Below are 27795 nucleotides of genomic sequence, written 5' to 3'. Positions count from 1 at the left end.
GGTGGTGTGGGGAGAGGTTAGTGTGTGTGTGGTGGGGTAAGTGTGTTTGGTGGGGTTAGAGTTTGTGGTTGGGTTAGTGTGTGTAGGGGTGTGGGGTTATGTCACAACAGGAACACTTCAGCCACGCCCGCTGAGTTGGGGGTAATGGGTGAGTGGTGGAATATTGTGTTCTGGGACCAGCCCTCAAGTGTTAAACGGCGCGCTCTACCCTCCACCCCCATGTTGGGGGATGGGACCCAACGGGTCCCACTTACTCTGGTATATTACTAAAACTCTCAAATTAAACCGTGTGCTCCCTTCCTCACCTCCTCCCCCCCTCCCCTTTCTCCCCCTCCCCCTCCTCCCCCTCTCTCTCCCCCTCTCTCTCACTTGAATGCACTCGCGATATCGCGATCTCCCGCAGCTACTGTAAACGACCCTCGATCGCTGGACCTCCCAACCCGATTGAGGATCACGGGTACTGTACCGAGAAACACCGGGAAGATCTCTGGAGCCGACGGGCAGGATATTCCAGGAGCAACGGAGCTGGAGGTGGCGTCTGCAAGGGAATCCCCGTTCCAGCGCAGTTTCGCAGAAACAGCAGGTACAGTAAACATAGTACCTGGAAACATCGGAGAGGCCTCCATTGTGTCCGGAAACGTGGCTGGACTTCAGGTCAGACTGAAGCGCAGGGGACGTCGACCCCCTCTCCCTACCATCCTACTGGCTAATGTACAGTCCCTTGAAAACAATGTGGAGACCAAAGCCCACAACCTGGCTCGGAGCCTTCAACACATGCCCGAGGCCTGCAACACAGCCCTGAGGCCTGCAACACAGGCTCTGAGGCCCAGAACTTGGGCCAAATCAGAATCAGAATCAGATTTTATTTGCCAAGTAGGTTTTGCAACATACGAGGAATTTCATTGGCCAGGTCAGTCATACAATTAAAAGCAACACACGCAAAAACACATTTTAACATGAACATCCACCACAGTGACTCCTACACATTCCTCTCTGTGCTGGTAGGCGAAATAAAGTTCAAGATCTTCCTTTTGTTTTTCCTCGGTCGGGGGCCTCGATCCGCCGTTGACGGGACGGTCTTGACTCCCGTAGCCGGCGGTGTTTGGGCCCTCTGCGTCGACGCGTTCAGCTCCTGCATCGAGGGAATGTCAGCTCCCCTGCGCCGGGCGATCGAACCTCGGGTCGGGGCTGGACGAACCTTCTACGGCTTTGTAGCTCCCGACTCAGCCTCTCCCGAGACTGCGTGCCCTTGATAGTAAGTCCGCAGGCCGCGGTGGGTGCGATCCCAGGCAAGGGATCTGCTCGGATGTTATGTCCGCGCCCCGCGGTTGGGCTCACAACAGTCCGATGAGGCCTCCAGCTCCAGCGATGGTAGGCCGCTGAGCACGGACAATGTGATCCAAATATTGACCACATCTCCAGGAAGGTAAGAACTTGAAAAATAACTCGACCCCCCCCCCCAACACCCCACCCCCGCTCCCCCACATAAATACAAACCGAAGAACATAAAAACAAACTTTAAACAGACGCTAAAAATAACAAAATGGTGAAAAAACGAACAGACTGCCGGCTGTCTCGCCGGCGCCCCTGGTGGTCCAAAAGCATAAAACACAGTCCTGAAGCCTATAATACAGCCCCGTGGCCTACAAAACACAGGCTCGTGGCACCAGAACATCGGCCAAAGCCCAGAACTTAGACCCGGAGATTATAACTGCAGCACAGGCCCAGCGCCTATAATAAACCCCTTCTTCTTGCGAATGAAACATAAATAAACCAAAGGAATAGTTAGATCACAAGCTGGGTGTTGAGCAGCCAGGTTGTTGTCTCTGCGGCAGTGTCTGTCAGGCCCTGAGCTCCATTTGGTGGGTGGAAGAGCGGGCACCCAGAGATGACATGGTTGGCTGTCTATTGTTCTGCTCCGCATCCACAGGCTGGGCTCTGGCGGAGCCCCCATCTCCACATGCTGGCATTGGAACGTCCAACTCCAGTATCAAGGCTGTTGAACTTCACCCATGCTACTCTGGGGAGGTTAGACCCTGGACAGTTTTATCTGGTGAAGAGGTGTAGCTGTGTAATGGGGATGAGGTTGCCTTTCACTCCAGTGACCACATTGTGGCTATCCAGTGTGCTTTTGTCTCAATTGGCTGGATGGATGCTAGGAGTTGTTTTCCATGTGGAGCAAAGGGGTGACGGGACTTCAGTCGGCGTGGCCTCTGCTCCCTGCTGATAGCATGAAGGTGATCTGACAGCCTTCAGAGCCTATAATACAGTCCTGTGGCCCAGAATTTCGGCCAAAGTCCAGAATATAGGCCCGGAGCCTACAGCACACGCCAAGAGCCTATAACACAGCACCAGAGCATATAACAGGCCTGGAGCCTATGACGCAGGCCCGGAGCCTATGACACATGCCGAAAGCCTATAACACAGGCCCGGAGCCTACAACACAGGCCTACGAAACAGGCTCATAATCCCAGAACTTCAGGCAAAGCCCGGAACACAGGCCTGGGACCTACAACACAGGCCTACGAAACAGGCCCAGGATCCCAGAACTTCAGGCAAAGTCCGGAACACAGGCCTGGGGCCTAAAACATAGGCCCGACACCAACGTACAAATCCTCTGAACCAAAGAGCATTATTGAGAGATATTTTTGTGGGTGCTCAGCGACAGATATATTTGTGTATTTATGCTTGGATCTAAATGTTTTAATGTAGTTTTTAAGGCCAAAAATCAGCAATTAGAAGACGAAATAAAAGGAAAATAAAGCATAATTCCCCCCCTCTCCCCCCCCCCTCTCTCTCGTGGATGTCAGTGAGTGAGGAAAGGAAGGAGGTCTGGGCGCCCTCTGGTCCTCCGACTGCAGCGCCTCTGTGGTGGCGGGAGGTCACGAAGCACCTGTCCACGTTCCCCACAGATGCTGCCCGACCTGCTGATTTACTGCAGCCCTCTGTGACCTTCTTCCCATGATGCATGTCGTCGCCCCCACAAGTGACTCAGCGCCAATCACTGGCCGTCCCCCTTGGATTGGGGGTGACGTCAGGGCGCTGGTCATGCTGGCTGGTCGACGGGCGGCTCGTCCCCCAGGTCTGTGCGGAGCCCCCACTTCTCCCCTTCCCTCCTCCCCTCCACCTTCCTTCTCCCCCTCCCCTCACTTCCAACGTCCTCATCCCCCTTCCCCACTTGCTTCCTCACAATCTCTCACCACCTTAATCTCCTCCCTCACTCCCCTGCCCTGTCCCCCACCCACCTTCGAGCACTAGTAATGTTCACGCGTTAGTAATGTCCTGTTTACCAGTTTGCTGTCCCACTGTGTTCCCCTCCTGCAGGGTTTAGGATCCGTTCATGTGGACGGAGAGATGGGGACGTGACCGGCCATTGAGTGCGGCCAGGGTGCCGGTGTCCCCCCCCCCCCCCATCTGCTCGGTGTGCGGGCTGAGCTTTGAGGGGCTGAGCTTCGATCGTGGACCACATCACGGGGCACAACAAGGATTCAAGATTCAAGATTCAAGATAGATTTAATTGTCACATGTGCCAGATGGCACAGTGAAATGAATTCCCATACAGCCATACAATAAAAATAACAGGACTCAACACACTATAGAATTTAACACAAAACATCCCCACACAGCAGAATCAAAGTTTCCCACTGTGTGGGAAGGCACCAAAGTCAGTCTTCTTCCTCCACTGTTCCCCGTGGTCAGGGCCTCCCCAAGCCCTCCGCAGTTGAAGCTACGGGCGGCCCGATGTCCAGGACCGCTCGCCGGGGTGATACAAGTCCGACGTCGGGGCTGCGGGACGTCCTCAGCGGCGTGGACACCAGAGTCGGCCCCCTCCTACCGGAGTCGGCGGCTTCCAATGTCCGAAGGCCGCACCGGGTGGAGATTGCAGCTGTAGGCCCTCTGCAAGGCGCCCCAGGACTCCGCGATGGCGGTCAGCGCCGCCCGCGTTGGAAGCTCTCCGCACAAGAGCTCCACGATGTTGGAGCAACGGCCCAACGCTCCGGAGCTCGAAACGGCGACCCAGGTAGGCATCGCCCGCTCCGCGGTGACTCCAGCGCTGCACCGCCGCTGTAGCAGCCCTGGTCCGGTTCCCGGTCCCCGGCAGGAAAGGCCGCTCCGATCCAGCTGGTAGGCCGCGAAGTGGGGGGCGAGGACGCGACTCGGAGAAATAGTCGCGTCTCCGCCAGGAAGAGACTGGGAGACGGTTTCTCCCTTACCCTGCCCTCCTTCCCCACATAGAAAAGTATATGTTTCCCCCAAAAGGAGAAGCGTTATGAGTGTGACGTGTGTGACAAGGCCAGCCAGAGCCCGATCCAGTTGGAAACCCACTGGCGGGTGCACACGGGAGAACGCCCCTTTGACTGCTTGGAGTGTGGCAAGAGCTTTACCCGCTACGACAGACTGCTGCGGCAAAACCGCGAGCACTCCGGCGAGAGGCCATTCGGCTGCTCCGACTGCGGCAAAATCTTCAAGACGACGCATGAACTGAAGATACAGCGGCGAGTGCACACGGGTGAGAAGCTCTTCCGCTGCTCCACCTGTGGCAAGAGATTTGCCCGGTTGTCGGGGCTGCGGCAGCATAGCAGTGAGCGGCCCTTCACCTGCTTCAACTGCGGTAAAGGCTTCAAGGAGTCGCCGGATCTGTTGATGCACAGGCAGGTCACAGTGCAGCTGGTCTGTGGCTGCAACAACCAAGATGCCCATCGTCAAGGGTACGGGTCCATCACCTCCTGGCAAAGGCCTCCAGCGTGGCACTGGCCATGGCACCCAAATCCAGCCTGATGGACGGCAGCCTTTGTGTGGGAGGTGATGGGCCGGTCCTTCTCTCTGGTGAAGGTGTGAGTGGAGGCGGCAGTCTCTGGCAACACCGCAGCCGCTCGTCAATGACGGCAGCAGACTGGCCGATCTCCTCGCCACTCTCTCCTCCACCATCCTCAACCAGCTCAAGGCTGTGCTGGCATCCGTACATCTGAATTTCAAAATCCATGGAGAAATGTCATGCCTATCACATCCGAACTGTACTTATCAGCCATCACCTGCTAAAAACCCAGCTACCTTTGTTCCACTGCCAGAAGAAGAATGCGACCATGAGTGTCTGTTGCTTGTAGAAGCCGCTGCCACTCCCCGGCTGGAGTGAAAGTCAACTGATTGATGATCCTGATCTGGTCCTATTTACCGATGGCTCTTCACACTGACCTAGTGATGACAGATTATTGGCAGGATATGCAGTGGTCACACCACACCAAGTGCTGTAGGTGTACGCATTACTATCCAGAACGTCCGTTCAAGCAGCTGACTCTTGCCTGCATTTTAGCAAAAGATACAAGTGCTAATATCTGCACTGATCCTTGCTATGCGTTTGGGGTTGCACATGACTTTGGACAGTTATGAAAACATTGTGGATTCATCGCATCAACAGGAAAGGCTATTATGCGTGATAAATTGATCATAAATTTATTAAGATCCTAAAATGTAGACATATTCCTTATTAACTATCTTTGTATTAGGAAATACATGAATATACTAACATTGTGTGGGATGAAAGAGAATCCGAGGGTGAAGTGCGTCATCTAGATGGGCATCTAAACAGGAGGAAGGTAGAAGTTTGATATCCAACAAACAACTTCCTCACAGAACACAGTGAACTCGCTGCTGGTAGCTCCCTTATCAGATTAGAATGTTGGGTTTGTGCCCATATTCCGTCGCATGCACGAGGAGGTATCTCTTTTTACTTGCTCCAACCAAAATTATAATCGGACCTGTATAGCTCCATTTTTGCAACTGATTAATGAGACAAAATATTAATATATTTTCTTACTCTCAGTGTTGATCAACAAGGAGGGAACTGTGGAATAAAAATTAATATCCTTCCTTATTTAATTTTGATTGGAATTGAGCAAGGTAACGGAAGGATGTATTGGATGCGACAATTGGCAGCTCTCGCTTGACCAGGCGCAGAAGAGGTTGTGGGAATTGGGAAAGTATAAGATTAGACATATTACCTCTTGTCTGGGAATGTGTGAAGGGTGGATGGTAAATGTAAACATGCAATAGCAGAGCAGATAACAAAGCTTGTTTACTTTTCTATGAGGAGTTACAGATGATCTCCCGAGCCCCCTACCGCTAGTAGCGTAGATATGTTGCAGTAAATGGTAGGCTTATGATTGGCTTGGAACGGGGATGGTGATGTGGGCCACTTGAAAGATGAGATAGAATAATGTCAATATTCCCTTCTATTGTCTTTAACTTGTACTAACCATCTGTTTGACTTGTATTAATCATTCCCCCGCGCCCCCCCCCCCCCCCCCCCCCCCCACCCCCAACACACACCCCTCCCCTGTGTGGTGGAATATTGGTTAGGCGGAACGGTGAGTGGTGGAATATTGGGGAAACTGGTGAGTGGTGGAATATGTGTGTTAGGGAATGGGTTCCGTTGGGGGGACCAGGCCTCCCGTGTGACTGGGACCCAACGAGTCCCACTTATTCTAGTCCTGCAATAAAATCTCAAAGCATAGCTTCAAAGTCACCGCTTTTCATTTTCATTTAATTTCCCTCTAAATTAATTTCTTCCACAAAAAAATACGACGGCTCCAGCGGGTTGACGAGAAAAAGTCCTTGTTTACGGCAGCTTGGGTCTTGCGGACATCCAACCTCAGAGAGCAAGATCCCAATCTTTGGAGTTGAGGGGGAACGGCCGGGAAACGGGAAGCGGTGACTCCGGATTAATCCTGACGCCATTCGCCAGCGAGAGGAAGACAGAGGAATGACAAAGAGATGGTCCACGATGGGGGATGCTTCCTTAATTTGGAGAATTCAATGTTCATATCATTGGGCTGTAAGCTATGAGGTGCTGTTCCTCTAGTTTGCGTGTCACTTCACCCTGGGAACGGAGGAGGCCCAGGACAGAAAGACCAGTGTGGGAAAGGGGAGGAGAATTAAAATGGTTGGCAACCGGGTGATCCAGCAGGCCTTGGCGGACCGAGCGCAAGTGTAGGGTGAAATGCACGCCTAGTCTAGATACAAGGAACAGCAGATGCTGGTTTACAAAAAGAGACACCATATCCTGGAGTAACTTGCACCTCTGGAGAGCATGGACAGGCACCATTCTAGGTCAGGACCCTTCTTCAGACTGCTTGGTGTGGGGGGGGGGGGGGGGGGGGGGAAAGTTGGAAAGGACAGGTGGGAGTGGTCGCCTTAGATTCGCTTCCCTCTACAGATGCGGCCTGACCCACTGAGTTCCTCCACCGCTTTAGAGGGAATGGACAGACGATGTTTCTAGTCAGGACCCTTCTTGAGACTGAGTGGAGAGGGTGGGTGTGGAAGCTGGATAAGAGAGATGGGGGATGAAAAAAAGCCTGGCAAGTGAAAGGTGGATACAAAATGCTGGAGCAACTCAGCGGGACAGGCAGCATCTCCAGAGAGAAGGAATGGGTGATGTTTCAGGTTGAGACCCTTCTTCAGAAGTGATAGGTGGATATAGGTGAGGGAGACACAAGAAACTGCAGATGCTGAAATCTTGCATAGAGCACAATTTAGTTAGATGCACAGAATCTCTTACCCTGAGTGGGGGAATCGAAGACCAGAGGACATGGGTTCAAGTTGAAGGGGAAAAGATTTAACAGGAATCCGAGGGGTACCTTTTCAACAGAGGGTGGTAGGTGTATGAAACAAGCTGCCAGAGGAGGTAGTTGAGGCTGGGACTATCCCAATCTTTAAGAAACAGTTATAGACAGGTACATCGATAGGACGTTTGGAGGGATATGGACCAAATGCAGGCAGGTGCGACGAGTGTTGCCGGGTCAGGTTGTTTGCTGTGGGAAAGTTGGACCCAAGGTCCTGTTTGCAAACTGTATCACTCTCTGATTCTCACACAACGTGCTGCAGTAACTTGGCGGGTCAGGCAGCATCTGTGGAGAACATGGATGGGTGACATTTCACAGAGTGCTCAAGTAACTCAGCGGGTCAGACGGTATATGTGGAGAACATGGATGGGTGACATTTCACAGAGTGCTGGAGTAACTCAGCGGGTCAGACAGCATATGAGGAGAAAGGTACACAAAAATGCTGGAGAAACTCAGCGGGTGCAGCAGTATCTAATGAGCGAAGGAAATAGGCGACGTTTCGGGCCGAAACCCTTCTTCAGACTGAAGGCAACACTGGCAACACCATATGAGGAAAACATGGGTAGGTGACGTTTCACAGAGTGCTGGAGTAGCTCAGCGGGTATGGTAGCATCTGTCGAGAATATGTATAGGTGACATTTAAGGTCGGGACCCTTCTTCAGAATGACACTATGTTAACAGATGAGGGGGTGATCGGCAGATGAGTGAAGTGACAGTAGCGAGGGAAAATTAGATAAAAGGGTGTGAGATAAGGAGAGAGGAATGTATGTGTGCAGCTTTAAGGGACATTGGTCAGGTCGCATTTGGAGTATTGCAGAGAGTTCTGGTCATTCCATTACAGGACTGATGTGGAGGATTTGGGGAAGGTGCAGACATGGTTAACCAGAACGGTTTAAAAACAACGAACTGCAGATGTTGGTTTCCAAAAAATGACACAAAATGCTGGAGTAACTCAGCGGGACAGGCAGCAGTTCTCAAGAGAAGGAATGGGTGACATTCGGATCAAGACTGAGGAGGGTCTCGACCAGAAACGTTACCCAATCCTTCCAGCATTTTATGTTTACCTAAGCAGCGCCTATCCACGTGGCGGTGTGCCAGCAGGCTGTGGATCAGGCTCTCCACGCACCGGGCTGGGGACGTGATGGTGGCCGGCGTGCGACAGCAGCCTGGTGGAGCGGGAGACTTTGTGTGGGAGGTGATGGGCCGGTACTTCTTTCTGGTGAAGGTGTGAGTGGAGGCGGCAGTCCCTGGCAACACCGCAGCCGCTCGGCAAGGTCGGCAGCAGACTGGCCGATCTCCTCGCCACTCTCTCCTCCACCATCCTCAACCAGCTCAAGGCTGTGCTGGCATCCGTACATCTGAATTTCAAAATCCATAGAGAAATTTCATGCCTATCACACCCCAACTGTACTTATCAGCCATCACCTACTATAAGCCCAGCTACCTTTGTTCCACTGCCTGAAGAAGAATGCGACCATGATTGTCTGTTGCTTGTAGAATCCACTGCCACTCCCCGGCTGGAGTTGCAGTCAACTGATTGATAATCCTGATCTGGTCCTATTTACCGATGGCTCTTCACACCGACCTAGTGGTGACAGGTTATTGGCAGGATATGCAGTGGTCACACCACACCAAGTGCTGTAGGTGTACGCATTACTATCCAGAATGTCCGTTCAAGCAGCTGACTCTTGCCTGCATTTTGGCAAAAGATACAAGTGCTAATATCTGCACTGATCCTTGCTATGCGTTTGGGGTTGCACATGACTTTGGACAGTTATGAAAACATTGTGGATTCATCGCATCAACAGGAAAGGCTATTATCCGTGATAAATTGATCATAAATTTATTAAGATCCTAAAATGTAGACATATTCCTTATTAACTATCTTTGTGTTAGGAAATACGTGAATATACTAACATTGTGTGGGATGAAAGAGAATCCGAGGGTGAAGTGCGTTATCTAGATAGGCATCTAAACAGGAGGAAGGTAGAAGTTTGATATCCAACAAACAACTTACTCACAGAACACAGTGAACTCGCTGCTGGTAACTCCCTTATCAGATTAGAATGTTGGGTTTGTGCCCATATTCCGTCGCATGCACAAGGAGGTATCTCTTTTTACTTGCTTCAACCAAAATTATAATCGGACCTGTATAGCTCCATTTTTGCAACTGATTAATGAGACAAAATATTAATATATTTTCTTACTCTCAGTGTTGATCAACAAGGAGGGAACTGTGGATTAAAAATGTATATCCTTCCATATTTAATTTTGATTGGAATTGAGCAAGGTAACGGAAGGATGTATTGGATGCGACAATTGGCAGCTCTCGCTTGACCAGGCGCAGAAGAGGTTGTGGGAATTGGGAAAGTATAAGATTAGACATATTACCTCTTGTCTGGGAATGTGTGAAGGGTGGATGGTAAATGTAAACATGCAATAGCAGAGCAGATAACAAAGCTTGTTTACTTTTCTATGAGGAGTTACAGATGATCTCCCGAGCCCCCTACCGCTAGTAGCGTAGATATGTTGCAGTAAATGGGAGGCTTATGATTGGCTTGTAATGGGGATGGTGGTGTGGGCCACTTGAAAGATGAGATAGAATAATGTCAATATTCCCTTCTATTGTCTTTAACTTGTACTAACCATCTGTTTGACTTGTATTAATCATTCCCCCGCGCCCCCCTCCCCCCCCCACCCCCAACACACACCCCTCCCCTGTGTGGTGGAATATTGGTTAGGCGGAACGGTGAGTGGTGGAATATTGGGGGTACTGGTGAGTGGTGGAATATTGTGTTAGGGAATGGGTTCCGTTGGGGGGACCAGGCCTCCCGTGTGACTTGGAGCCAACGAGTCCCACTTATTCTAGTCCTGCAATAAAATCTCAAAGCATAGCTTCAAAGTCACCGCTTTTCATTTTCATTTAATTTCCCTCTAAGTTAATTTCTTCCACAAAAAAATACGACGGCTCCAGCGGGTTGACGAGAAAAAGTCCTTGTTTACGGCAGCTTGGGTCTTGCGGACATCCAACCTCAGAGAGCGAGATCCCAATCTTTGGAGTTGAGGGGGAACGGCCGGGAAACGGGAAGCGGTGACTCCGGATTAACCCTGACGCCATTCGCCAGCGAGAGGAAGACAGAGGAATGACAAAGAGATGGTCCACGATGGGGGATGCTTCCTTAATTTGGAGAATTCAATGTTCATATCATTGGGCTGTAAGCTATGAGGTGCTGTTCCTCTAGTTTGCGTGTCACTTCACCCTGGGAACGGAGGAGGCCCAGGACAGAAAGACCAGTGTGGGAAAGGGGAGGAGAATTAAAATGGTTGGCAACCGGGTGATCCAGCAGGCCTTGGCGGACCGAGCGCAAGTGTAGGGTGAAATGCACGCCTAGTCTAGATACAAGGAACAGCAGATGCTGGTTTACAAAAAGAGACACCATATCCTGGAGTAACTTGCACCTCTGGAGAGCATGGACAGGCACCATTCTAGGTCAGGACCCTTCTTCAGACTGCTTGGTGTGGGGGGGGGGGGGGGTGGAGAAAGTTGGAAAGGACAGGTGGGAGTAGTCGCCTTCGATTCTCTTCCCTCTACAGATGCGGCCTGACCCACTGAGTTCCTCCACCGCTTTAGAGGGAATGGACAGACGATGTTTCTAGTCAGGACCCTTCTTGAGACTGAGTGGAGAGGGTGGGTGTGGAAGCTGGATAAGAGAGATGGGGGATGAAAAAAGCCTGGCAAGTGAAAGGTGGATACAAAATGCTGGAGCAACTCAGCGGGACAGGCAGCATCTCCAGAGAGAAGGAATGGGTGATGTTTCAGGTTGAGACCCTTCTTCAGAAGTGATAGGTGGATATAGGTGAGGGAGACACAAGAAACTGCAGATGCTGAAATCTTGCATAGAGCACAATTTAGTTAGATGCACAGAATCTCTTACCCTGAGTGGGGGAATCGAAGACCAGAGGACATGGGTTCAAGTTGAAGGGGAAAAGATTTAACAGGAATCCGAGGGGTACCTTTTCAACAGAGGGTGGTAGGTGTATGAAACAAGCTGCCAGAGGAGGTAGTTGAGGCTGGGACTATCCCAATCTTTAAGAAACAGTTATAGACAGGTACATCGATAGGACGTTTGGAGGGATATGGACCAAATGCAGGCAGGTGCGACGAGTGTTGCCGGGTCAGGTTGTTTGCTGTGGGAAAGTTGGACCCAAGGTCCTGTTTGCAAACTGTATCACTCACTGATTCTCACACAACGTGCTGCAGTAACTTGGCGGGTCAGGCAGCATCTGTGGAGAACATGGATGGGTGACATTTCACAGAGTGCTCAAGTAACTCAGCGGGTCAGACGGTATATGTGGAGAACATGGATGGGTGACATTTCACAGAGTGCTGGAGTAACTCAGCGGGTCAGACAGCATATGAGGAGAAAGGTACACAAAAATGCTGGAGAAACTCAGCGGGTGCAGCAGTATCTAATGAGCGAAGGAAATAGGCGACGTTTCGGGCCGAAACCCTTCTTCAGACTGAAGGCAACCCTGGCAACACCATATGAGGAAAACATGGGTAGGTGACGTTTCACAGAGTGCTGGAGTAGCTCAGCGGGTATGGTAGCATCTGTCGAGAATATGTATAGGGGACATTTAAGGTCGGGACCCTTCTTCAGAATGACACTATGTTAACAGATGAGGGGGTGATCGGCAGATGAGTGAAGTGACAGTAGCGAGGGAAAATTAGATAAAAGGGTGTGAGTTAAGGAGAGAGGAATGTATGCGTGCAGCTTTAAGGGACATTGGTCAGGTCGCATTTGGAGTATTGCAGAGAGTTCTGGTCATTCCATTACAGGATTGATGTGGAGGATTTGGGGAAGGTGCAGACATGGTTAACCAGAACGGTTTAAAAACAACGAACTGAAGATGTTGGTTTCCAAAAAATGACACAAAATGCTGGAGTAACTCAGCGGGACAGGCAGCAGTTCTCAAGAGAAGGAATGGGTGACATTCGGATCAAGACTGAGGAGGGTCTCGACCAGAAACGTTACCCAATCCTTCCTGCATTTTGTGTTTACCTAAGCAGCGCCTATCCACGTGGCGGTGTGCCAGCAGGCTGTGGATCAGGCTCTCCACGCACCGGGCTGGGTACGTGATGGTAGCCGGCGTGCATCCGTTGGTGCGACAGCAGCCTGGTGGAGCGGGAGACTTTGTGTGGGAGGTGATGGGCCGGTACTACTTTCTGGTGAAGGTGTGAGCGGAGGCTGCAGTCCCTGGCAACACCGCAGCCGCTCGGCAAGGTCGGCAGCAGACTGGCCGATCTCCTCGCCACTATCTCCTCCACCATCCCCAACCAGCTCAAGGCTGTGCTGGCATCCGTACATCTGAATTTCAAAATCCATAGAGAAATTTCATGCCTATCAAATCCCAACTGTACATATCAGCCATCACCTGCTATAAACCCAGCTACCTTTGTTCCACTGCCTGAAGAAGAATGCGACCATGATTGTCTGTTGCTTGTAGAATCCACTGCCAATCCCCGGCTGGAGTTACAGTCAACTGATTGATAATCCTGATCTGGTCCTATTTATCGATGGCTCTTCACACCGACCTAGTGGTGACAGGTTATTGGCAGGATATGCAGTGGTCGCACCACACCAAGTGCTGCAAGTGTACGCTTTACTATCCAGAACGTCCGCTCAAGCAGCTGACTCGTGCCTGCATATTGGCAAAAGATACAAGTGCTAATATCTACACTGATTCTTGCTATACGTTTGGGGTTGCACATGATTTTGGATAGTTATGAAAAAAATAGTGGATTCATCGCATCAACAGGAAAGGCTATTAAGCGTGATAAATTGATCTTAAATTTATTAAGATCCTAAAATGTAGACATATTCCTTATTAACTATCTTTGTATTATGAAATATATGAAAATACTGTACTAACATTGTGTGGGATGAAAGAGAATACGAGGGTGAAGTGCGTCATCTAGATGGGCATCTAAACAGGAGGAAGGTAGAAGTTTGATATCCAACAAACAACTTCCTCACAGAACAAAGTGAACTCGCTGCTGATAGCTTTCTTATCAGATTAGAATGTTGGGTGTGTGCCCATATTCCGTCGCATGCACAAGGAGGTATCTCTTTGCTTGCTCCAACCAAAATTATAATCCGACCTGTATATCTCCATTTTTGCAACTGATTAATGAGACAAAATATTAATATATTTTCTTACTCTCAGTGTTGATCAACAAGGAGGGAACTGTGGAATAAAAATTAATATCCTTCCTTATTTAATTTTGATTGGAATTGAACAAGGTAACGGAAGGATGTATTGGATGCGACAATTGGCAGCTCTCGCTTGAGCAGGGGCGGAAGAGGTTGTGGGAATTGGGAAAGTATAAGATTAGACATATGATCTCTTGTCTGGGAATGTGTGAATGGTGGATGGTAAATGTAAACATGCAATAGCAGAGCAGATAACAAAGCTTGTTTTCTTTTCTGTGAGGAGTTACAGATGATCTCCCGAGCCCCCTACCGCTAGTAGCGTAGATATGTTGCAGTAAATGGTAGGCATATGATTGGCTTGGAATGGGGATGGTGATGTGGGCCACTTGAACGATGAGATAGAATAATGCCAATATTCCCTTCTATTGTGTTTGACGTGTACTAACCATCTGTTTGACTTGTATTAATCATACCCCCACCCCCCCCCCCCCACACCCCCAACACACACCCCTCCCCTGTGTGGTGGAATATTGCTTTGGGGGAACGGGTTGCTTGGGGGAACAGGTGAGTGGTGGAATATTGTGTTAGGGAATGAGTTGCGTTGGGGGGACCAGGCTTCCCGTGTGACTGGGACCCAATGGGTCCCACTTAGTCTAGTCATGCAATAAAATCTCAAATCAAAGCTGCAAAGTCTCCGCTTTTCATTTTCATTTAATTTCCCTCTAAGTTAATTTCTTCCACAAAAAAATACGACTTGGCTCCAGCGGGTTGACGAGAAAAATTCTTGCGGACATCCAAGGGCAGAGAGCGAGATCCCAACCTTTGGAGTTGAGGGGGGAACGGCCGGGAAACGGGAAGCGGTGACTGGATTAATCCTGACGCCATTCGCGAGCGAGAGGAAGACAGAGGAATGACAAAGAGATGGTCCACGATGGGGGATGCCTCCTTAATTTGGAGAATTCAATGTTAATATCATTGGGCTGTAAGCTATGAGGTGCTGTTCCTCCAGTTTGAGTGTCACTTCACCCTGACAATGGAGGAGGCCCAGGACAGAAAGACCAGTGTGGGAATGGGGAGGGGAATTAAAAAGGTTGGCAACCCGGAGATCCAGCAGGCCTTGGCGAACCGAGCGCAAGTGTAGGGTGAAATGCACGCCTAGTCTAGATACAATGAACAGCAGATGCTGGTTTACAAAAAGAGACACCATATCCTGGAGTAACTTGCACCTCTGGAGTGCATGGACAGGCAACATTCTAGGTCAGGACCCTTCTTCAGACTGCTTGGTGTGTGTGTGTGTGTGGGGGGGGGGGGGTTGTAAAGGACAGGTGGGAGTGGTCGCCTTAGATTCACTTCCCTCTACAGATGCGGCCTGACCCACTGAGTTCCTCCGGCGCTTTAGAGGGAATGGACAGACGATGTTTCGAGTCAGGACCCTTCTTGAGACTGAGTGGAGAGGGTGGGTGCGGAAGCTGGATTAGAGAGATGGGGGCTGAATAATCCTGGCAAGTGAAAGGTGGATACAACATGCTGGAGTATCTCAGCGGGACAGGCAGCATCTCCAGAGAGAAGGAATGGGTGATGTTTCAGGTTGAAACCCTTCTTCAGAATTGATAGGTGTATATAGGTGAGGGAGACACAAGAAACTGCAGATGCTGGAATCTTTCATAGAGCACAATTTGGTTAGATGCACAGAATGTCTTACCCAGAGTGGGGGAATCGAAGACCAGAGGACATGGGTTCAAGGTGAAGGGGAAAAGATTTAACAGGAATCCGAGGGGTAACTTTTCAACAGAGGGTGGTAGGTGTATGGAACAAGCTGCCAGAGGAGGTAGTTGAGGCTGGGACTATCCCAATCTTTAAGAAACAGTTATAGGCATGTACATCGATAGGACGTTTGGAGTGATATGGACCAAATGCAGGCAGGTGAGACGAGTGTTGCCGGGACAGGTTGTTTGCTGTGGGAAAGTTGGACCCAAGGTCCTGTTTGCAAACTGTATCACTCTCTGATTCTCACACAAAGTGCTGCAGTAACTTGGCGGGTCAGGCAGCATCTGTGAAGAACATGGATGGGTGACATTTCACAGAGTGCTGGAGTAACTCAGCGGGTCAGACAGCATACGAGGAGAACATGGATAGGTGACGTTTCACAGAGTGCTGGAGTAACTCAGCGGGTCAGGTAGCATCTGTGGAATATATGGATAGGTGACATTTAAGGTAGGGACCCTTCTTCAGACAGACACTATGTTAACAGATGAGGGGGTGATCGGCAGATGAGTGATGTGACAGTGGCGAGGGAAAATTAGATAAAAGGTGTGAGATAAGGAGAGAGGAATGTATATGTGCAGCTTTAAGGGACATTGGTCAGGTCGCATTTGGAGTATTGCAGAGAGTTCTGGTCACTCCATTACAGGACTGATGTGGAGGATTTGGGGAAGGTGCAGAGATGGTTAACCAGAATGGTTTAAAAACAAGGAACTGCAGATGCTGGTTTCCAAAAAAGCACATAAAATGCTGGAGTAACTAAGCGGGACAGGCAGCATGTCTCAAGAGAATGAATGGGTGATATTTCGGATCAAAACTGAGGAAGGTCTCGACCATAAATGTTACCCATTCCTTCCAGCATTTTGTGTTTACCTAAACAGCGCCTATCCACGTGGCGGTGTGCCAACAGGCTGAGCAGCAGGCTCTCCACGCACCGGGCTGGGGACGTGATGGTGGCCGGCGTGCACCCGTTGGTGGGACAGCAGCCTGGTGTAGCGGGTGAAGCCCTTGCCGCCCTGGGCGCAGGTGTAGGGACGCTCGTCGGTGTGGGTGCGCTGGTGCTTCAGCAGGCTGCTGGACTGGGTGAATCCCCTGCCGCACTGGACACAGGTGTAGGGGCGTTCGCCGGTGTGGGTGCGCTGGTGCCTCTGCAGGTTGCTGGAGTGGGTAAAGCCCTTGCCGCGCTGGGCGCAGGTGTAGGGGTGCTCGCCGGTGTGTGTGCGCTGGTGCTCCAGCAGGTGGTGGGAATAGGTGAAGCCCTTGCCGCATTGGGAGCAGGTGTGGGGACGCTCATAGGTGTGGGTGCGCTGGTGCTTCAGCAGGTTGCTGGAGAGGGGGTCAACAATCTGGCAAACAGGACGTTACTAACACATATTGGGTGCATTTATGGCGGCGGAAACCATGATATACCTCTGCGCGGCACACTGGCGCAGCGGTACAGCGGTACAGTTGCTGCCTCACAGCCAGAGACCCGGGCTCGATCCTGACTACTGGTGCTGTCTGTGCGGAGTTTGTACGTTCTCCCTTTGACCTGCGTGGGTTTTTACTCCTTATGCTCTGGTTTCCTCCAACATTTCAAAGACGTTCAGGGTTGGAGATTAATCGGCCACCACAAAATTGATAAATTGTCCCCAATGTGTAAAGGATAGTGTTAGTGAACGGGGTGATCACTGGTCGGCGCGAACCATGTGTCGAAAGACCTGTTGTTCCGCGCTGCATCTCTAAACTAAACTAAACCAAAGAACGGGGTCGACCTCAAACACTACCCATTCCTTCTCTCCACAGATGCTGCCTGACACGCTGAGTTACACTAGCACTTTTCATGTCTATCTTTTCCACAGATGCTGCCTGACCTGCTGAGTTACTCCAGCACTTATTGAGTCTAACTTTTCCACAGATGCTGCCTGACCCGCTGAGTTACTCCAGCACTTTGTCATAGACTCATAGAGTGATACAATGTTGGAAAGAGGCCCTTCAGCCCTACTCGTACCCGCACTCCTAGATCTCTGGGCACCACACATTCCCCCAGCGCCCCGCCATTCACAGTGAAGATCCTGCGCTGGTTTGACTTCCTAAACTTCAACAGCCTCCCCACCCCCAAACAACGTGGCCTCCTCACTGTGGCTCCCTGCTCCTTATCCCTGCCGCCTCCTGATTCTTACTCCCTCCCCCCTCCTGCCCACCCCCAAACAGTGTGAACCCCCACCAGGCTCCCTAACCCCTTCCTTGACTCACTTGACCCCTCTCCCCCCCCACCCTAGTTCCCTGCCACCACCCCATTCATCCCCCTCGGCACCAAAACAACTCCCCCTTGAACCCCCCCCCCCCTCGGCTACTCACTTCACACCTTTACCAACCCCCAGCCTCTCACCCCCTCCCTCCTCCGGACTGTCTCCTCACTCTCTCCGAACCTCTCCCCTTATTCCTGCCCCTCAGCCCCCACCGCTCAGGTATCTCTCTCTCCCTCTCCCCTCCGAACTCTCTCTAATCCCCTTCCCTTCTCCCTCCACCCCTCTATTTCTCTCTTCACCCCTCCCCACCCTCTCCCCTCCCCCTATCTCTTTCTTCCCTCCCCCTCCCTCCTTTCCTCTCTTACCGTCCAGTGCGGGTCTTACCGTCCAGTGCGTGGCGTCATTTCCGGGCTGAGGCCGCCCCGCAGCTCGACCTCGCAGCCTGCGGGGCAACGGTAGGGGAAGCGACGTCATTTCCGGGCTGAGGCCGCCTCGCAGCCTGCGTGGCAACGGTTGGGGCAGCGATGTCTTTTCCGGGCTTATGCCCCTCTCCCCCTGCGCCGTGCGGTCTCTCTCTCTGTCCACCGGACAGGTCTGGGCCGGGCCGGGCGCGGTGAGAGGCTCCGGTAGATCAGGGCGGGCGCGCTGGCTGGGGTTGACAGTGACTGGGCCTGGGGTTGGCGGAGCGCTCCGGGAGTCGGGCCTGGGCCTGAGGTCGGGCTGCGCCGGGTCACGCCGCCGCCGCCGCAACACGACAGAGAAACAAACAAACAAACACACAATCTCTCTCTCTCTCTCTCGTCTTTCTCTCTCTCTCGTCTCGACAGTGCCTGGATGCTCGGCTCCCCCCAGGGCAGTGCGCCCCCCCCCCCTTCTCCCTCTTGCCCTCTCCCCCCTCCTCTTCCCCCACATTCATAGAAAATAGGTGCAGGAGTAGGCCATTCGGCACTTCGAGCCTGCACCGCGATTCATTATGATCATGGCTGATCATCCAACTCCGTATCCTGTACCTGCCTTCTCTCCATACCCCCTGATACCTTTAGCCACAAGGCCCACATCTAACTCCCTGTTAAATATAGCCAATAAACTGGCCTCAACTACCTCTGGCAGATAATTCCACAGATTCACCACTCTCTGTGTAAAACATGTTTTTTTCTCATCTCGGTCCTAAAAGATTGCCCCCTTATCCTTAAACTGAAACCCCTTGTTCTGGACTTCCCCGACATCGGGAACAATCTTCCTGCATATAGCCTGTCCAACCCCTTAAGAATTTTGTAAGTTTCTATAAGATCCCCCCTCAATCTTCTAAATTCTAGCGAGTGCAAATCGAGTCTATCCAGTCTTTCTTCATATGAAAGTCCTGACACCCCAGGAATCAGTCTGGAGAACCTTCTCTGTAAGAATGTCTTTCGTCAGATTAGGAGACCAAAACTGTACGCAATACTCGAGGTGTGGTCTCATCAAGACCCTGTACAACTGCAGTAGAACCTCCTGCTCCTATACTCAAATTCTTTTTCAATGAATGCTAACATACCTTTCGCTTTCTTCACTGCCTGGTGTACCTGCATGTCTACTTTCAATGACTGGTGTACCATGACACCCATGTCTCGTTGCATCTCCCATTTTCCTAATCGGCCACCATTCAGATAATGGTCTACTTTCCTGTTTTTGCCACTAAAGTGGATAACCTCACATTTATCCACATTATACTGCATCTGCCATGCATTCTCCCACTCACGCAGCCTATCCAAGTCACCTTGCAGCCTTCTAACATCCTCCTCACTGCCCCCTAGCTTTGTGTCATCCGCAAACTTGGAGATGTTGCATTCAATTCCCTAGTCCAAATCATTAATATATATTGTAAATAGCTGGGATCCCAGCACTGAGCCTTGCGGTACCCCACTAGTCACTGCCTGCCATTCTGAAAAAGACCCGTTTACTCCTACTCTTTGCCCCCCACCCCCCATCTCCCCTCACAACCCCATGTCCCTTCTCTCAGCAACGTCATTTCCCGGCTGATGACCGCCTCTCCACCCTGCGCGGTCTCTCTGTCTCTGGGGCAACGGGCAGCGGCCAGGCGGGATGAGCCGTGAGTACCCGGGCCGTGACGGGTGCGGTGAGGGGCTCCGGTGGATCAGGGCGGGCTCGCTGTCTGGGGGATTTGTTGCGGGGGGGGGGGGGGGGGGGGGGGGGGACCAGTCCTCCGGCCTCGCACCCGGGAGACAGTGACTGGGCCTGGAGTTGGCGGCGCGCTCGCGGAGCTGGGCCTGAGGTCGGGCCTGCGCCGAGTCCCCACGCCGCCGCCGCAACACTACCATAAATCTGTGGTGGGGCTAATGGGTGGGCGCCGTGCGCCGGGGTGGTGGAGGAGTAATGTCGCGGCTGAGAGGAGCGGGGAGTTGGGACACAGTTTCTCTCTGTCTCTCTCTATATCTCTATCTCCAACCTGCGAGGTTGGTCAATCTAGTTTTACTGTCAACCACTGTGGGACAATGTACACACAGACATCTCTCTATATCATCTCACCCCACAGACATCTCTCCCCACCAACACCCTCAAGACTTTTTACAGGGGCACGGTGGAGTCTGTACTCGCACACTGCATAAACACTTGGTACTCTAACTGCAACAACTCAGACAGGAAGGCTCTGAAGAGGGTAGTGAGGGAAGCAGAGAGGATCATTGGCGTCTCCCTACCCTCGGTACAAGAACTGTTCCAGAGCCGCTGTCTGAAAAATGCTCTGAGGATAGCTAAGGACAAACTTCACCCCCTCCACACACACCTGGATCTCCTGCCATCAGGCAAGACATACCGTAGCATCAAAGCACGGACTTCAAGACTGCTAAACAGCTTCCTGCCACAGGCTGTGAGGCTGCTAAACTGTACTCAAAGTCACCTGATTCTGCGGCTTTGCACTGACATTTTAATCACTTTGGCACTGGCCACTCAAATCTGCTGCCCTGGACATTTTAATGATTGTTTTTACTGTATTTTAATGTTGCTGTTTTACCTGCTTTTAACTATTTATACTGTTTCATCAGGGACTGGATTGTTTTTATTGTTATTATGTGTGAAATGTTTTAATTTTCATGTGCGATGCTCCGGAATTCCCTGGGAAACTTCTTCTCATTTTGCACTGTACAACTGTTGCTTTGCAAGATGACAATAAAAGTTGATTGAATGAAGGGGTTCGGCCCGAAACGTCGCCCATTTCCTTCGCTCCATAGATGCTGCTGCACTCGCTGAGTTTCTCCAGCATTTTGTGTACCTTTGATCTTCCAGCATCTGCAGTTCCTTCTTGAACACTTGATTGAATGATTGATTGATTGATATCTTTCTCTCCTGGTTTGACTCAGTGCCCGGATGTTCAGCACCCCACAGGTTAGTGCGCCCCCCCTTCCCCACTTGCCTCCTCACCCACTCCTCTCCCTTCACATTCCCCCCCTCTCCCCTCACAACCCACTGTGCCTTCGCTCCCTCCCCTCATTCCACCGTCCTCATCCCCGTCCCCATTCCCCCACATTGGCTCCTCACCAACTCTCCCCTCCTTCCCCCCATCATATCACCCCTCTCACTCCCCCATCCCCCCGCTCACCTCACAATCCCCCATTCACCCCCCCCCCTCTTCAAGCATGAGTAATGTTCACGAGTTAGTAATGTGCTGTTTCCCAGCTTGTTGACCCTCTGTGTTCCCCTCCTGCATGGTTTAGGAGTCGTTGCTGTGGACGGAGAGACGGAGATGTGAGTGGCCATTGAGGAGGGCCAGGGTGCCGGTGAGCCCCCCATCTGCCTGGTGTGCGGGCTGAGCTTCGAGGGGCTGAGCTTCAGTGGAGGACCACATGGCGAGGCACAACAAGCAGAAGTGTTATGAGTGCGACGTGTGTAGCAAGGCCTGCCAGTGCCCGAGCAAGATGGAGTCCCACCGGCGAATGCACACGGGAGAACGCCCCGTCGACTGCACGGAGTGGGAAAATAATTTCAAGACTGCGAGTGACCTGAAGGCCCACCGGCAAGTGCATACGGGCGAGAAGCCCTATGGCTGCAACGCCTGCGGCAAGAGCTTTATCAGGTTGGCGGGGCTGCGGGACCACCGGCGGGTGCACAGAAGTGAGCGGCCCTTCACCTGCTCCGACTGCAGCAAAACCTTCAAGTCGTCCACGAACCTGAAGGTGCACAGGCGCCTGCACACTGGGGAGCGGCCCTACACCTGCAGCGACTGTGGCATGGACTTCACCCAGGCCAACGGCCTGCTACAGCACCAGAGCACCCACACCGGCGACCGACCCTACACCTGTGCCCAATGCGGCATGGGCTTCACCCACTCCAGCCGCCTGCAGGAGCACCAGCGTACCCACACCAGCGAGCGCACCTACACTTGTGCCCAGTGTGGCAAGGGCTTAACCCAATACGGCTACCTGCTGAAGCACCAGTGCACCCACACCGCCGAGGGCCCCTACACCTGTGTCCAGTGCGGAAAGGGCTTCACCCAATATGACTGCCAGCTGAAGCACCAGCACACCCACACCAGTGAGCGCCCCTAGACCTGCGCCCAGTGCGGCAAGGGTTTCACCAGATTCACCAGCATATTGGAGCACTCTGACGTGCGCCCCTACACCTGTACCCAGTGCGGCAAGGGCTTCAACCGCTCCACCAGGTTGCTGGAGCACCAGCGCACACACACCGGCGAGCGCCCCTACACCTGTACCCAGTGAGGCAAAGGATTCACCCGCTCCGAAAGCCTGCTAATGCACCTGCGTATCCACAGCGGCGAGCGCCCCCACACCTGCGCCCAGTGTGGCAAGGGCTTCATCCAATCCAGTGGCCTGCTGAAGATCCAGTGCACCCACACCGGCAAGCGCCCCAACACCTGGGCCCAGTGCGGCGAGGGCTTAAACCACTCCAGCAGTCTGCTTGGTGCGCCAGCGCACCCACACCCGCGAGCTCCCCTACACCTGTGCCCAGTGCGGCAAGGGCTTCACCAGATGCAGCAAGCTGCTGGAGCACCAACCCACCCACACTGGCGAACGCCCCTACACTTGTACCCAGTGCGGCAAGGGCTTCACCTGCTCCAGCAAGCTGCTGTCCCACCAGCGGGTGGGACAGTCCCATCCCTAGCCTGGTGTGTAGAGAGTGCTTTGCCATGGCCTTCCATGCCCTGTCTCATCAGCACGTGCGCACCAGTGACCAGCCCTACGACTGCCCGCACTGTAGTGAGGCGTTTGACAGTTGGCGGGGGTTGCGGCAGCACCGGCGGGCCAACGCCAGCGAGCAGCTGCTCCCACTGCATGGGGGCTGCGGAAGCACCAGCGCATACACACCAGAGAAATACTTTTTTATAATTTTTTATTTATTCATTAGAAGTTAGTACAATACAGTGGTACAAAAATTGTGTTAACATATTACATTCTCTGTACAACTTCCTTTTTTTTAAAAGAGAAAAGTAAGAAAGGAGAGAGGAAAAAGATGTTGTGAAAAGTGAAGGATAGGCTAGTGAGCGTGAGTGAAAAACAAATAAAGAAAAATTAGAAAAAAATGGAATGAGTGAAGAAGGAGAACAGGAGGGAGATTATTCAATCGCCACAGGGAGATTATTTTTTTATATTCTGAATCGTCTTTCACCCATACCTGAAACTTTTAATTTTCATACTATGAATCCAAGAAATCAATAAATGGGGACCAACTCGTTAGGAATTGGTCTTGTTTGTCTATTAGGAGGAGTCTCATTTCTTCCAAATGTGCTGTGTCCAGCATATTACTGATCCACATTTTAAATGTTGGTATATTAGCATTTTTCCAAAATTTAAGTATGAGTTTTTTTGCTGTTATTAACCCATAATTGAAAAATGAGTTTTGGTGTGTATTTAATTTGTTCCCATCTCCACTTACTCCAAATATAATCATTTCAGTATTAGGTTCCATTTTTGTCTTAAATAGCTTTGAGAATATATCAAATATGTCACACCAAAATTTATAAAGTTTTGTACAAGAGACAAATGAGTGTGTAATATTGGCATTTTGAGAAAGACATTTATCACAAATGGGAGAAATATTTGGATAACATTTATTCAACCTAGTTTTGTAATATTCTATGTAAAATTTTAAATTGAATAAAATTATGTCTAGCGTTGATCGAACCTTTATGTATATGTATCAAATATTTTTCCCATGTTTCTTTTGAGTTTTTTGTCATTAATTATTTTCCCAGTCTTCTCTAATTGCCTCTGTTGATGGTAATTCTATGTTTAAAATACTGTTATACAAGTATGATATTAATTTTTTTGACCCCGCCTTGATATTCGTTACTTCTTCCAGAGGATCTAAAATTATACTTTGGATGCTTGGTATATATTTCTTCATAAAATCACATACCTGTAGGTATTTAAAATATTGATTGTTATTCAATTTAAATTTTGATTTTAGTTGTTGGAATGATAATAGATTTCCCAAATCATACAAATCACCTACCTTTTTAATCACACTCTTTCCCATTGTTTATATGTTTTATCCACACCAGATGGTTTAAATACTGGGTTATTCACTATTGGTGTTAGCACTGATACGTTTCTTAATTTTAAAGTTAATTTTATTTGTTTCCAGATTCGTATTGTATTTTGTATAATTTGATTCTACTTATATAACATATTATTCAGCTTTTTTGGGGAAAAGTTGATCGCTCCTAAATCGTAGGGGATGCAATCCTCTTTCTCTATTCTTATCCATTCCAACTGTTGAGCAGAACTATACAACCAATAAATTATATTCTTAATATGTACTGCCCAATAATAGTATAGACAATTTGGTAGTGCAAATCCCCCCATCTCTTTGGGTTTGCACAAGTGATTTATTTTAATTCTATGTGCTTTATAATCCCAAATAAAATTAGAAATATTCGAGTCTAATTTTTTTTAAAATGTTTTGGTGTATATATTGGTATAGAATGGAATAAATATATTATTTGTGGTAGCGCTATCATTTCTATAGCGTTTATTCTGCCGATTAATGATAGTGGGAGCGTTCTCCAAAATGTAATCAAGGAATCAAATGTATTTAATATTGGTATAAAATTAGCCTTAAATAATGATTTATATCTTCTAGTAACTTTAATATCCAAATACTTAATTTTTTCCGTTGCAATTTTAAATAGAAATTTTAATAGGTGATTCGCTTTCTGCGGTTTTAATGACATAGTTTCACTTTTATTCCAATTTATTCTATAACTAGAGAAAGAGCCAAATTCCTCTATTACATTTAAAATTCGGAATGCTCGTTTGGGAGTTTGTGATATATAAAAATATATCATCTGCATATAGTGATATTTTATTACTAGTATCCTTAGTATTACTTCCCTGAATATCCGGATGCCTTCGTATCCTTTCAGCAAGCGGCTCTATCATAAGTGTAAATAGCAGGGGTGATAAAACACACCTCTGCCCATTGCCCCTCGATAATTGAAATTTTGGAGATAACATATTATTAGTTAGTATTCTTGCCATTGGTTTATCATATAGTAATTTAATCCATCTGATGAAATTCTATCCCATATTAAATTTTGGAGTACTTTGTATAAATACTGCCATTCTACCTGATCAAAAGCTTTCTATGCATCCAGAGATATAACTGATAAGTCTTCCTTTTCCGTTATGTATGAATACATTATATTAAAAGGCGTCTCAAATTGTTAGATGATTGATTTTTAGGTATAAACCCCGTTTGGTCCGGATTTAACCATTTATTAATATATTTATTCATTCTTGTTCATAAAGTTCTTGCTAGAATTTTCTGATTTGTATTTAGGAGTGATATGGCTCTATATGAGCCCGGTTCTTCTAAGTCCTTATCTTTTTTAGGTATTAGCGTAATTGTGGATTCTGCTAATGTTTCTGGTAATGTATCTTCGGTAAAGGCATACATATATAATTTAAGTAGCCGTGGTACCATTAACTCCTGAAAACATTTATATAATTCATTATTAAAACCATCTGGTCCTGGCGTTTTCCCCATTGTTCAGCTATTTTATTGTTTCACTTATTTCTTCCCTTGTGATCTGTGCTCCTAGTTCCTCTTGTTCCAAAATATCCAATTTTGGCAGATTACAATTATCCAAAAAATCTACAATTTTATTGTCTTCTATTTTAGTTTTAGACGTATATAAGTTTTGATAAAATTGGGCAAACATTTTATTAATATCCTGGGGTAACGTTAATAGTTCCCAATTCTCTGATTTGATTTTAGTAATCGTCTTTTCATTTTCCAGTTTCATCAATTGTCTCGCTAGAAGTTTATGTGGTTTAACACCAAATTGAAACTGTGCCTGTTTTGTGATCAGAAATAATCGTATTACTCTTTGCCGATAATATTCGATTAAGTTTAAATTTCAATAATGTGATCTTATTATGTTTATCTATAGTGGGGTCTTTTGCGTTATCTAATTCTAATATTTTAATTTCCATTTCTAAAGTCTCTTGTTCTATGGAGTAATTTTTATTTTGGTAACTTTGATATGAGATTATAACTCCACGTATAAATGACTTAAAAGTTTCCCATAATAAAGATGGTGAAATGCCTGGTGTCTCATTTGTATCAAAAAATAATTCCATTTGTTGGTTTAAATACTCATAACGTTGTGGGTTATTAATTTACTGTGTATTAAATTTCCAAAACGATTTTATGCCTGGCGTTCCCTCTAGTTTTAAAGTAAAGGTCAATAGTGAGTGATCAGAAGTAATGCCATTGTGATATTTAGGGTTAATCGTATATGGAATTAATTTTGTGTCCACTAAGAAATAATCAATTCTTGAATACGTTTTATGTACCGCTGAGTAAAACGAGTATTCCCTTCCCGCAGGGTTGACTAATCTCCATACATCTGTTATATTAGTGTTTTATATATATATATATATATATATGTTTAAAAATTCACTAGTTTTAGATTTAACCTTACTCTTCCTTACTTTTATTTATTTATCTAAATATGTATCCATAACACAATTAAAATCCCCCCCTAATATTACATTTTGGTAATTATACATCTATTATATCCGTGATTTTCGTAAAAAATTGTGGGTTATCAAAATTTGGAGCATAAATATTTATCAGTGTCAGTGGTGTAGAATAAATTTATTCTGCCACTACAGTATGCCTTTCTTCTTTATCAGATGTAATGTTCATTAATATAAATCGTATACCTTTCCGAATAATAATAGCCGTGCCTCTAGCTTTAGAAGTATATGACAAATAATAAGTTTGGCCTATCCAGTTTGCTTTTAGTCTCATCTGTGTTTGTAATTTCACATGCGTTTCTTGTAAAAACGCAATATCCACCTTTAAATATTTTAATTGAGGCATAATCTTTCCCCTTTTAATTGATTCATTCGCACTCCTAATGTTCCAACTACAAAATGTGATTCCTCCATTCTTTTTTCCCCTAATGTCTTGCATTCTTAATTAGTTTTGCTAGTTTTAATTCATGTGGTGTAGTTAAATACCTTGAGGTTTTGGGTGTTGGGAAACCGTCCCCTGTTAACGTTATTTTACATCGGAAGAAAAAAGAAGTGCGATGAAAAATAGTTAGGAAAAACAGAATACTATTATTAAGTGAACCGTATAACGGTGAATTATTTAAAAAAATGTGATTTTAAGGTATCAAAAAAGGGATACCTTAAATTCTCATTGCCACCTGGGGTGCCAGAATATTATTGACTTCCGCAGTTGGAATTGTACCTTAGAAACATAGAAACATAGAAATTAGGTGCAAGAGTAGGCCATTCGGCCCTGCACCGCCATTCAATATGATCATGGCTGATCATACAACTCAGTATCCCGTACCTGCCTTCTCTCCATACCCTCTGATCCCCTTAGCCACAAGGGCCACATCTAACTCCCTCTTAAATATAGCCAATGAACTGGCCTCGACTACCCTCTGTGGCATTGAGCTCAGCCCCCTAATTAAGCTGTCATAGCCAATAGCAT

The 27795-nt window shown here is 48.6% G+C and overlaps 1 protein-coding gene across 1 annotated transcript in view; it reads left to right on the top strand.

Moving 5' to 3' along the window:
* LOC116968431 (gastrula zinc finger protein XlCGF7.1-like) overlaps positions 1–22367 on the top strand; it is a 27696-nt gene extending 5329 nt beyond the window's left edge. The window contains exons 2-4 of the mRNA XM_033015199.1: positions 3325–3441; positions 21655–22121; positions 22212–22367. Of these exons, the coding sequence (XP_032871090.1) occupies position 3441; positions 21655–22121; positions 22212–22367 (624 nt within the window). The 5' untranslated portion in view covers positions 3325–3440. The remainder of the gene's footprint in view (positions 1–3324; positions 3442–21654; positions 22122–22211) is intronic.
* The last annotated feature ends 5428 nt before the right edge of the window (positions 22368–27795 follow it).

The sequence above is a fragment of the Amblyraja radiata genome, chromosome 45 (genome assembly GCF_010909765.2).
Source record: "Amblyraja radiata isolate CabotCenter1 chromosome 45, sAmbRad1.1.pri, whole genome shotgun sequence".
NCBI lineage: Eukaryota > Metazoa > Chordata > Chondrichthyes > Rajiformes > Rajidae > Amblyraja > Amblyraja radiata.
The sequence above is the reverse complement of the archived record's forward strand: the minus strand, read 5'-3'. Positions and strand labels throughout refer to the sequence as shown.